Source organism: Rhamphochromis sp. 'chilingali', assembly GCF_963969265.1.
Source record: "Rhamphochromis sp. 'chilingali' genome assembly, chromosome: 11".
Classification (NCBI taxonomy): Eukaryota; Metazoa; Chordata; class Actinopteri; order Cichliformes; family Cichlidae; genus Rhamphochromis; species Rhamphochromis sp. 'chilingali'.
Genome location: NC_137938.1, coordinates 19,700,095 through 19,712,830, shown reverse-complemented (window position 1 = coordinate 19,712,830; position 12,736 = coordinate 19,700,095). Strand labels below are relative to the sequence as shown.

Here is a 12,736-nt window from a genome sequence, read left to right as displayed (position 1 = left end):
CATACCCGACCAGAGCAATGATTTTTGTTCGTTAAGCCACTTAATATCAACATATGAATCATTCAAGCATAAGGAAGGCAACCAGCTCAAGAGGTGAAACAGTGTTTTGCCTATGCATGACATTTTTAAATGGTATCTTCAGCAGAAGTGAACGGTTTCAATGGAAGGATGTCAAGAAGTCATTCTTAATGGAGGAAAACGGGTAGAAAAGCCTGAGGTATGCCAAATTACACAAGAACTCAACTGAAGGTCAGTGTCAGAAGTCTTATAGAGTGATGCATTGTCAACAGTATTTACAGAGGAGGAATTATGAATGCAGAAAACTGCCATCATATTTTAGTCCACTATGAAATACCATCTGGTAAGATCCTGATTGGCAGAAGCTTCATTCTTGACGCGACAATGATCCCAAACACACTGCCAATGCAGTAAAAGCAGAGTCATGGTTTGGCCTCCCCAGCCCCCCCTCCACGTTATCGAAGCAGGCTGGGATCATCTTGACAGAGAACAGACTGAAAAGCAGCCAAAACCCAAAGAAGAGCTTTGAATGTCCTTCAAGAAGCCTGGAGAGCAATTCCTGAAGACTCCTTAAAGAAATGACAAGAAAGCTGCCTAAGAGAGTTCAGGCTCTGATAAAGTAAATCAAATATTGATTTCCAATCTCATTAAAATCAATTGTACAAACTCTGGTTTCGCCATATAAATTTCCATGTATACTTGCACGTATGAGTAAACCACTGTACCTCATTTATCTAGCAAAATATAAAGATTTTTGCACAGTATTGTACCACAAGGTCATGTCTCCTGTCATATATTGGGGCTGAAATCTCTCAAAAAGCACCAAAGTAAACTGAATACAGTCTGTTATCCCTTAATCATTGGTGAAACTTAAGTTTCACCTGCTTTGCATAGTCAGGATTCCACTGAGAGCAAAGACAGGTTTGATGGACAATTATGAAACGATGAAAACATCAACTGTAATACCATAAGATTGACCATCCCTGTGCTCTTTCCTCCCATGTCTTTCTTTTGTCTGCCTTTCCCACTCTCCTTTTCTCCAGCTCTTGGTCAAATAATGCTGTACGTGGACGGGATGAACGGCCTCATATCTCACAATGAAACGATCCAGTGGCTTTACACGCTGGTTGGATCCAAGGTAAAAAAAAAAAAAAATGTAAAAATGACTCCACACTGTAGATATCCTGTAAGATCAACTCAACGACACCACCTGGCCACTGATGAGAAGGATAAAATCCTATACTTGCTGCCCTGCTGTCAGTGTGGTCACCTCAGCCCTCTACTGGCCAGACTGCAGTATGTGCAGCAAATGTGCAGCAGATGAGGGAGCTGCACTGGCTCTCTTTTCACACAGTTTTGATGTTCTTACAAATTACTTTCCTGCCTTTCCGTGTAAATACTGACAAACTATTTGGTGTCTGGTTTATTTTTCTTTTAATTTGAACCCTGTCTTTGTAATCACCTCGCCAGGAAAGAAAACTTGTTTTGCACCACCCCTCCCATTGTGTTGATTTTAACCTCAGCTTTGCAGCATATCATAACCATAACACTCTTCTCACCTACTTTTTTTTCTTAAATCTCTTTTTCCATATTTTACAGTGGTGTAAATCACTGGAAACATTTACTAAACCTTAGATATCTTGCTTTATTTTGAGGCTCATCTGTGGTTCAGCATTTTGATTTTTATGGCATTTTTATACCGTCTGACTGCTGTACAGTGTGTTCCCATGAGCTGTCAGAGGCACACAGCACTCTTATCAAAACCTTGCAAGACTGCCCCTAAAGGAAAGGGCTTTTACCATTTGATGCCATTAAGCATCTGGAATTTAAAGGGCTTGCACATGCTCATCATAGTTGTTTGCAGAAACATTAAGTTCACAGTTGAATTTGTGCGCTCTGTGTTTGTTGCTTTAACAGATTGTTTTTCTTTCCACAGTTTCGTCTGGTGGTGAAGACATCCCTAAAGCTGCTGCTGGTGTTTGTCGAGTACACCGAGTCCAATGCTGCCCTTCTCATAAAGGCTGTGAACGCTGTGGATACCAAAAGGGGTACGATGCTTGCATAACTGAGAAACAAACATAAATGCACAACACTACTGTCAAAGGAGGGACCGACTCGTTCTCTATTCCCACACTCACATAGTATAGATATTAATAAAGGAGAAAACATCGGAAACCTGCTGCATTAACCAGAGTGTCAGTGAATTCAGTGTGTAATATGTTGGAGCTAATGGAGTTATTTGCATATGTTAGTCTTTAAGCCAATCATAAATTCCACTTACTTCCCCATAAAACTACAGTGTGTGCTACTATTTAATCATTGAATATGTTCACCTTATATTTAGTCTCTGTGGGATTTGTTGCTACATAGCATCATCATTAAGTTTTAATTCTCGGCTGCTCAGTGAAACCTGAGCAGTAAAACACAGAAAGCGCAGTCCGATCAGTTGTTCTCAGCCGCGCCACAGCCACACATGGAATGAGGCTTATTGAGAAGGAGTCTATCTCCTGCCTGCAGTGGGGTTCAGTTACCTGCCATCCTAAAAGCTCAGCATTGTGCTGTGGCATACAGCAGGGGGTTGGTCATCCGTGTGCAGGGCTCAGGTATCCCTCTGTCACTTCTGCTGTTGCGTAAGAGGACTGAACATGATCCCCTGTCTCCCGATGAGAGGAGTTGGTCTTCATGGCTGAGACGGTGCTCCTTGCTTATTGCCACATGCAGACGCCTCCGTTTTTTGTTTTTCATTTTTACTGCTGTGTTTCTAGAGGAAGATGAAAGCCATACTGCAAAGTCTGCTGGCGCAATAAGATGACTTAAAAGGTTTTATTTTTTATATTGCTACACAGCGACAGAGCCAAATCGGTTTTTATGACAAACTGTGAGATGATCAAATGGATGATTTCAGATTTTGTAGTTGTTCAGCATCTTTGTAAACCTTGAAATAACTTTTCTTTTTATACACACTTGTGTTGCATGTGTTTTCATGATGCAGGTACAAAACTGTGGTCAAATGTCATGGAGATCCTTGATGAGAAGGATGGAGTGGATACAGAGCTGCTGGTGTTCGCAATGACGCTCATCAATAAGGTCAGTAAATACTATTTAGATACTATTTAACCAACTATTTCTGCATTACCTTGGAGTATAGCATTTACCTGCCTGTCTCTAGTGGTTTTCCTTCCCAATCTGCTACATTTAAAGCCCCCTTTATATATTGTATATAGATTGTTTTATCAGCACCTGAATAATGTAGAGATAACAAAGAAAGTCTTTTGAGGTGAGAGGTCATTTGTATTTGTGTGTTTGTGGGATTGCAAATGTTGCTTATATGAAATTGCAGTAACTGTGGTAATGAAGAATAAACTGCAGGAGTGTAAAATGATTTAAGTGTGGATACAGGGCTGCTGGTGTTCAGTGTTTATTATCCTTGTGGATATAGAAAAATGTGTTTACATACTACTAATGTGTTTAGGTATACAGCCTGGCTACAGATCGTTTTTAAATATATTACTTGAATATATTATTTATTACTCAGATTAGCTTCAGTCCTGCAGGTGAATTATCAGTTTAGTTTTGTTATTGTTTCATTATCATGTGTTGGCCCTGGCAAGTATCGAGGGTGTACCCTTCCTGTTGCCCTGTGACAGCTTGAATGATTGGATAAGCAGCTAAGAAAATGGATGGATGGAAAATCGCATGTGTTTGCTTCTGTGCGTGTCTCAGACGTTGGCAGGCCTACCAGACCAGGACTCCTACTATGACATGGTGGATTGTCTGGAGGAGCAAGGCATCGAAGCCACGGCCCAGAGACACCTAAGCAGAAAAGGCACTGATCTCGACCTCGTGGAACAGTTCAACATCTATGAGGTCAGGAAGCCTTCAGTACAAACCTTTATCTCTGTACAAACAAGCTCAGTGTGTCTAATAAGTCAAATAGCAGCCGGGAATGCGTCTGTGTAAAGATCCCTGTTATACTTTATTCACTCGCTGTCTCTTTGACCTAGATGACTCTCCGTCATGAGGACGGTGACGATGACACCCAGTTGCCCCCGAGTGGGCGAAAGGACCGCCGGCGGGCCAGTGTCGGCGGCACTAATGAGAGGCGAGGCCTGGAGAGAAGACGCAGCCGGAGACATTCGCTTCAGAATAGCAGAGGCCATGCTTCTGCCCCAGCATCACCCAGCACTAGTCACGCTCGTGCAAGTGGCTTCCTCCGCTTTGGTAGCCAACATGAAGATATCAGTGAAAGGTAAAGTTTGCAAAAGAAGCAAAGGAGAGGAGAAGTGGAAGAGAATTAGGACACTAAAAGAAAGATTTAGTTTGGCGTTTATTAAGTAATGACCTAGAGCAGAGCACATGCACAGGCAGGTCGACCATGACCTCGTTATTAAATGTTTCATCCAGCTGGGTGATCTAAAGCCTGAAAGATAGCTGCAAGTAAAAAGGAATCACAAATGATTCCCATTGAGTTATTTTACAGGAAGGCTGCCCGACTAAAAAGTGTGTATTATATTTCATTTGTGGAGCTCTACCCTGTCCAGAGCTGAGGAAAAGAATTTCATTATATAGTAATTTAAAGAATGGCAAAGAGAAGACTGCTGCAGCAAAGTGACATTTAAATTAATTTTCTGTCACAGACATTCTCCTGCCGCTCGAGGAAAAAGGAAGCCTTTGCAAACACGAGATATGAGCTATCTGCTCTCACTCTGAAGTCAGGCTTCCTTCAGCGGGCGTGCACTGAACTTAAACTCCACCATGCCACATGTTTTATATATGACAGACCTTGGTGACTGCACAGACTGCATCTGGTGACTCCGGCAAGAAGCAAATTGCAGCCTTGTTTAAATGCTTAAAGGGATTATACCCGATAAAAGCACAGATCCTTTTGATGAACATTACTTTAACCTCTTTATTCTAGATCATGCTCCAGGAGGCAAACTGGAAATTATTTGTAGTCTTCTTTTTTGTCTTTCTCTCCCCAATCATTATTAACAAGCTTTTTACAAGAAGCATACCCCTTACCCCTGGTAGCACTCAGATCTTCAGGTTAACTTAAATTCAATCCAGCAGGTCATATGATACCATGCTAGCTAGCTTCTTCCAGTCCACCACAGGAAATTCAAGCCGCCTTTGAAGATCACAATTTTCCATATTGTTAATGAAATCCAGACAACTGAGAGAGATCCAAACAGCAAACCGGCCCAGACTCGTGTATGGCGACCCCCAAACTATCAGCTCAAACACACAACATATCCTACAGGCTTAACACTCCTTATTAAATCAAATACTCTTCTTCTCTTTTGTATTAGTGGTATTATTAAAGTTGTCCTTTAACTGTTTTATCATGTCATAAAACCAGGATTACTAAAATTCTACTAACCTTCTCAGGCATGTCTCTCTTCTACACTAATAATTTTAATGCTTTCTTAAAAAGCATGTCTGTAGATTTTCGTCATTTCTGTGTGCTCTCCCTTTCATCTTCTGCTGTGTGGTTTCACGTTGTCTTTGTCCAATTTCTCTTCTCTCTCGCCTCCCCTGCATCCTCCCGTTCCTCCTTTCAACCCTCAACCCCTCCTCGCCCACCACAGGGAAGAGGAAGAGGAAGACGATGAGGCTGATAAGGAGGAGGGTGAGGAGGAGGAGGAGGAGGAGGAGGATGAGGCAGATGATGAAAGTCATCCAGTCTCTGATTCCTCTAGTCAGGGCACTCACAGGTATTTTAGGCCAACTACCGTGATACAGTTTCTCCATTTTTATTCACACAGTGCCTCCCTACTTTCTCTTCCATTTTGGATTATTTTCACTCTCTCTCGACTCCTACTCTCTTGTATTTTGTCATCCTAGTGCGGTTCCAGATGTAGCAGACACTCCTAACATGTGTTTGAACATAAAGTGTATGGCCAACATCCTCCCTAAAGCCAGTGACCCTGAAGGGCAGAGAGAGTATCTCAGCGTCAAGACCAGGGCATCTTCTCCTGTGTCCGTTCCACCTAAAAAGAGGACCTTTAGTCCTTGGTGTGTTCCTCACAGCCACCTGACTCTTTCTTCCAATTTGCTTTGAATAGAGCGGCAAGCTCAACACACCCTCTGTATCAGTCCACCCCAGCCTCTCCACCCCTTTTCCATCCCTCTGTCCCCTGACTTAAACCAGAGGCAGGTGTCGTTTGCGGTTGAGAAAGCACTACTTTACATGCACACCTCTCAATGTGGAACCACTCCATCACCGTTGTCTGTGTATATCTCACTATATCTTTACCCAGCATTTCAATCATAAAAATACAAATAATTGTACAAAAATGAAATGCCATCACTGAAGACTTGCACTACACGATGAAGTTATTAAGCCCCGTCCTTTTCCATGATGTTGGAAAGCATTATTTTGCATTTAGTCCTCATCTGTCTTTCATTGTGGCTCTGTGCCACAGTTAATCCAAGACAAGGCGATAAATGATGTCAGAGCATTAATGAGTTTCAATTGTTACTGTGGGTTACAGTTACTGTGTAGTTCTGCTCATGTTTAAGCTGAAGTCTGTAGGTCTGTAGCAACAGAAACCACATTGCTCTGCATGTAGCAAATGGTGTTCACTGGACAATAAAAAATGAACACTAAATTATGGTAGATTTTGCTTTTTAAATTGCACGCTTAATCAGTGAGACAGAGGGAGATATTGTATCGTCCCTGTCTGCTCTGTCGTCTTGTAGTCTTGCAGCCCTCCTTCCTCAAACTGTCTTCTTTATGTGACTAACAGCTAGATATTTAATCTTTGGAGTCTTTCAAATCTGACTTGACTTTTCTCTCACTTACATCTTCAGTCTGACAGATAATACATCTCCTTCATCTTGCCCTGCTAGAAAGCCCTGCTGGGCTGAAAGGTAAGACAAGGAGTCAACAGGCCAATGTTAAACAAGATATATAAGAGCTTTAGAGTTGAACAGTAGTATAAAACCTTTGGCACAACAGTGACTGGGTCTGCTTAAGTTACTGAAAATGTAATGATACCATTTTTACTGTTGTGCAAGTTAGTCAAAAATAATAATAATTACAGCTGAGCTGTTTTCACACACAGACATGGATGAGCAATAACTGATGGATGGATTTTCTCACAGTGATGCTGCTGAACTGCCTTAGTGGGATTTAAGTTATACAGTTATAAGTCATACAGTGCTTAAGAAATGTATTACACCACCACCCAGTGCAAGAGCACATAGCTATAGCTGCACGGAATTAAGAGTACTGGTAATTACCAAAATCATTTTTGATGTTCTTGTAATGGCTAGTCCACAAGTATGTGCAAGCTCTTTAATAAATATTATATTTTTCTTGCTAAAATATATTTAATAATATCTCAAATTTATTGTTTTACAAAAAAAATCTGAAAAAACGTCATTTGTCAGGTTTTTTCATCTTTTTGTTTTTATTAAGAGGCCACATTGAAGTTATTTACTTAAATTGTTTTAGTGGTGATGATGTGCATCCACCTCTGTGTCTTCGTCTGTCTTCAGCACAATACATATTTTTTCCTTTTCTTTTGACAGAATCAGTGGCAATGGCACTCCACATCCTGGCGTCAAATCCATATCCCAGAACCAAACTCCTACATCACCCGTCCATCGTTTTAATAGTTCAGCAACCTCCACACCAGAATCCAAACCTGACAGGTTAGCAACACGGCTAATGCAAACGATTTTTAATGTTAACTATAACTCTGTCAAGCTTTTATTTTGAAGAAACTTCCAAATGCATAAATCAAAGTATATGTCATTCACTTAATTAGCAATAATTTAATCTTATTTGCTCTTTTTCTCTGATTCACAGACCTGCTATAGGGGGGCTGCTAACATTATCATACAGACAGCATCAGGAGTCTCTGGCTGCAGAGAGAGAGAGGCGACGCCAGGAAAGAGAGGAGCGACTGCAGAGGATTGAAAGAGAGGAGAGGAACCGCTTTAGGTTAGCCTCCCTTATGTGACTTCTTAGCATTAAAAAAAATGATGTATAGCTTCTGTACAGTGGAACCTATTAAAGACGGGTTAACAACAGGCCATCTTCACTCACTAAAGATGACCACGTATCTCTCCAGTGTGAGGATACGTGGTGATGGTGAGGATAACCAGATAAACTAAATGGTCAAAATTATTGGGCCACACCTCTTAAACTTTGAAATCAGCTAATTTCACTCCGTTGCCACTGGTGTTTAAAAGCAAGCACCTAACTATTCAGTCTATCTTTGCAAACATTTGTGAATTAATGGGTCGTTTTAAAGGTCATTCTTGTCAGAGAAGCTCAGGAGAATTTTCACTGAGCATGACATCCCAGTGGACTTAAGACCCAGCCACACCCTCAGATGAACACTGGTTCAAAACTCCCAAACACAAGCTAAGCAACACAGTGTATTGCTGTGCAGTGCGGCGAGCAATGCTCAGACGTCTACATTGGAGAAACCAAACTGCCACATCATAAATCGCACAACATACAAGAGCCACCTCAACAGGACAAATTTGGCTGTGGATCTGCATCTAAAACATAAAGGCCACTCTTTCGAGGATGCCAGTGTTCACGTTTTGAACTGACAAGAGTAAAAAAAGGCCATCTATGTCCACTCTGAACATCCAGCATTGAACAGAGGGGGTGGCAAGAGATCCCATGTAAGTCCAACGCTCTGCTGATCCAGTAACTGCACAGTTCCTCCTCTGACATCAACATCAGCAGCTCCTGTAAGTTTAATGTGTACACAGCCCAGTACTTTTGTCCATACAGTGGTGTACACTGTAAAGAGAATAACGGCAGATGGAGCATCATACGGCGATCTCTTTGTACATATCAGATGTAAATAAAAATCTTATGTAGTATGAATGCAGGTTTAAACTGTCTTTTGCCCATGCTCTCCCTGCTCTCCATGATCCGTTTCTGTCTTTCTGTCTCAGTCGAGATTATGTTGAAAAGAGGGAAGAAGCAAGACAAGCCAGAGAAGAAAGGTGAGGTTACTTTGTTTCAGGGTTTCACATGCATGCACTGCTGCAGCTGTGAAGCTAGGTTAAAAACTAAAAAGCATTTTAATATCTGATCAGATATAAGATGTACAATTTGCCTCAGCCTTAAGCTGTTCCAACGTTTAACAGGAATAGTGTGTAGTTGTCTTTTGGCATGCATGTTTTTTGAAAATGCAACTTACACAATTTTGAGGGACATGTGAAGTGTTACCTCGTGCCAAAAATCTTATAGAGAACTTTGGCAACTTTATCAACATGGATATGATTTGTCATCATTTCAGTCATTGAGTAATGGGACTATGGCTCCATTTTCCGTAATTACCCTGGAATGAGACAACGTAAATGGCTTCTATTCATTGACATAACTTTTTGATCATTGTTATATGAGGTCATCATACCTCTAAAGTCTAAACTGTCATGTATATTTCAATAGTTAGAGTTGCTGGAGATTTATGCTTACATAGATGTCACTACCCCAAAAAACATCATCCTCATCACCATAACAAATTTACTGTGCATCTTGTATTTTATTTAGTTATCCATTACCGCTTTTCATGTAACTACAGCGCAGTGTCCACATAAAAGTAAAAGCAGCTGTTTGTCACTGCAGGTACAAGGCTGTGGAACGGGTAGCTGCGGAGGAGTTTGAGCGGGAGCGCCCCAAAGTGCCAACAAGAGGGCGGACGGAGATAACTCTGTGTTTGAGTCCAAACCCCGCCAGCCGCTCAGCATCCCGCTGTGCTACACCTTCATCCGTGATTTCACAGGAAGACACCTCCACCATCACACACCAGAGTTTGGGTACACCTTGTTTGTCAAACATGTATTCTTCATTAGGACTTGAGAGATATGTGCATGAATGAGTGAATGAATGCTTGATGACACAGCGGAAGGACACAATACTGGCTGTTTGTGCTCCTGTCTCCCTCACTTGGCCTGTCATTAAAACTTGATAAAAATAATTCTGTTTCCATCTGCTGTGATTTAATGGCTCCATAGTGTAGTGGTTAACACATTTGCCTTATACGCAAATAATATAGGGTTCTAGTGTACTCCTTGTACCAGTTCCAAGCCTGTGTAAGAGGGAGGGTTGCATCCAGTCCAAAAACCTGTGCCGAATAAATTGTGCTTAGTCATCTGTTGTTGTGACCACTTAGTAAATAAGGGAAACCATCTATATTTACGTTACAATATAAAGCACCTTGAAGCAAGTGTTGTTGTGATTTGGCGCTATATAAATGATAAAGTCAGACAAAGCAACAAAAGGAGAAGCTGGGCTGAAGCTGCACTGCAATGTAGATGTGCAGAGGTGCTTACGCTCGGCCTTCAGCTCCTATGGATTGATATCAAAGGTTAACAGCTGATGGACTCAGTAATTTCAAGATACTTCAATGTAAGATTGTAATCAGAAATTTCTTGTTTTTTTCTTCAGTTTATCTTCGTAAAGCATGCTTCTTTGGTGACTTTAAACTGAAGATAAAGGCTGAAGCTGAAGGATTTTTCTCAGACTTTTTGTAAAGCATTGCAGTGTTTCAGCCAGTCGTATAAAGGGATTAGGTGATTGATTTATGTATTTCAGTCTGAGAATGTCAGTATCAGCACACTTAATGATATGCCGGGAAGCAATTTTAAATATATTTTTAGATTTTCCTTTAACTTTTTTTTTGTTCTTGAACACTATCAGAGTTATACGTTGGCACATAACTCTGTACAGAAACATTTAAAGTAACATTTTTCTTTAATATTGCCGTAATTTCTCTTCCAGGAACAGAACACATCCCACATGCTGAACCACAGACCAGAATAAAAAGCGCAGCACCAGAGTTACCAGTATTAGAACCTTCCCCTGCACCTCCCCCTGAACCAGACAAACAGCAAACTGAGGCGGCGTCGCAGGCAGAGACAGAGGATGTTGTTGCTGAAGAGAAGGTAGCGGTAGAGGTGGCTTCAATTGGACAGTCAGGCAAGAGTAAGGAAGAGACACGAGAGCAGGTGAAGCTTGAGGAGCGGAGACAGCGTATGGATGAGGCAGAAGAAGAAGAAGCAGATGTAACTGATAAGGTAAAGGAGGGAGAGCCGGATGTAGAAGCAGAAGCAGTAGAGTTGGAGGAGGAGTCTGAGAAGGAGCAGGTGACAGAAAGGGATGTAGATGACAGTGTGCTCTTGAGTGAAAAAGAGAGGCAGAATGAAGAGGTGAATGAAAAGGACAACTGCTCTGCATCCAGCATCTCCTCCACAAGTAGCACTCTGGAGAGAGAGGAGCGGGAGGTGAAACTCAACCGTGAAATCGAAGCAGGTAGAGTTAAAACATTTTGCAGATTTTATTTGCTTACTTTGATGATCAACTATTCATATTACCTTCTATTTGATCGAAATTGTTTCTATACCTTCAGGCCAATGGACTCAGTGCATTAAAGAGGCAGATGTGAATGACCACTGCAACAAAATTCTCAACGGGAAACGCTTCATGCTGGACATGCTCTATGCTCAGAAGACGGCCGCTGAGGATGATGGGAAAGTGGGAGAATCTGAAAAGGAGAAGTGTAAATGTGAGAAGGAGGAGGTGAATGACTCTGTGGCGAGTTTGGCTAGCAGGATCTCCACACTGGAGGCTCACAGACAGGCCAGAGAAGAAAATGTGAAAAAGATGGAGGTGGGAAATCTGGACAATCAGGGCAGCGTCCGGGCAGTGGCGGGGAAGTTTGGAAATTTGGTCAAAGGCCTGACATCTCCACCTGAAGCAGAGACGTCAAAAGAGCAGCAACAGGCTGAAAAATCATCGCCCGCTGCCTCGTCAACGTTAGCCCCAAAGAAAGAGTCGGACTATATCTGGGACCAGTTGATGGCCAAACCAAGAGAGCTGCGGATCAAAGATATGGACTTCACCGACCTGAAGGATGAGGATGACATGGACATTTTAGATATGGACAGCACGACAGGGTCAGGTGACCTAATACCACCTCTTCCTCCCCTGCCGTGCAATACCGCCCTGCCACCACCACCACCACCGTTTGGATGCCCCCCACCTCCTCCCATCCTTGGCAAAATGATGCCTCCACCTCCACCATTTATGGCCCCTATCCCTCCGCCATCCCCTCAGCTGAGCCGAGGGGATATTCCTCTCTTCCAGAAGAAGAAGAAGACCATCCGTCTCTTCTGGAATGAGGTTCGTCCTGTGGACTGGCAGTGTAAGAGTCATAAATTCTGTAAGGATTCTCTCTGGTCCAAACTGGAGCCAGTTACACTGGACACATCCAAGTTGGAGCAGCTGTTTGAGTCCAAATCCAAGGAGCTCTCTGTCACGAAGGTAATTGCTGTCTAGACTGCTATTAGAGCAGCTCTCCTCCCTAGCTGGTTATTTGAAAGGATCATTTTGTGATTTAGTTTGGTGCTAATTGTGCTTGTTGTCTCATATAAATCAGGAAGCACACGGTACAAGATGGACTTTAGATTAAGTCACCCCTACCTCTATGTTAAAGTAAACTATGGGACCAGAGCACATCAACACATTCTTAAATCTTCAGAGTTATTACAGGATCCACTGATTCAAAAATCTGTAGGTTCAGGGGCCAACCCTGCTCCGGAAACTAAAATATGTTCTAAAATAATGCCTTCAAGTGCAGAAAGCTGTGACATTTTAAGAAACATGTACTGTAACACCAAGAAACACTGCCATGTAGACCTCCAAGTCTTTTAAGCACAGACCACACAGGGAATCAGGAAAAAG

General features: G+C 42.1%; 1 protein-coding gene across 4 annotated transcripts in view; it reads left to right on the top strand.

Annotated features, from left to right (window-relative positions):
• Positions 1–12,736, top strand: part of fhod3b (formin homology 2 domain containing 3b) — a 93,211-nt gene that overhangs the window by 71,538 nt on the left and 8,937 nt on the right. For 3 of the 4 annotated variants that reach the window (XM_080895915.1, XM_080895916.1, XM_080895918.1), the window contains 12 exons: positions 1,062–1,156; positions 1,955–2,066; positions 3,011–3,105; positions 3,742–3,885; positions 4,023–4,267; positions 6,832–6,891; positions 7,555–7,677; positions 7,835–7,969; positions 8,944–8,994; positions 9,620–9,810; positions 10,775–11,305; positions 11,403–12,316. In XM_080895915.1, the coding sequence (XP_080752041.1) occupies positions 1,062–1,156; positions 1,955–2,066; positions 3,011–3,105; positions 3,742–3,885; positions 4,023–4,267; positions 6,832–6,891; positions 7,555–7,677; positions 7,835–7,969; positions 8,944–8,994; positions 9,620–9,810; positions 10,775–11,305; positions 11,403–12,316 (2,696 nt within the window). The remainder of the gene's footprint in view (positions 1–1,061; positions 1,157–1,954; positions 2,067–3,010; positions 3,106–3,741; positions 3,886–4,022; positions 4,268–6,831; positions 6,892–7,554; positions 7,678–7,834; positions 7,970–8,943; positions 8,995–9,619; positions 9,811–10,774; positions 11,306–11,402; positions 12,317–12,736) is intronic. The other variant, XM_080895917.1, reaches the window with a different exon arrangement.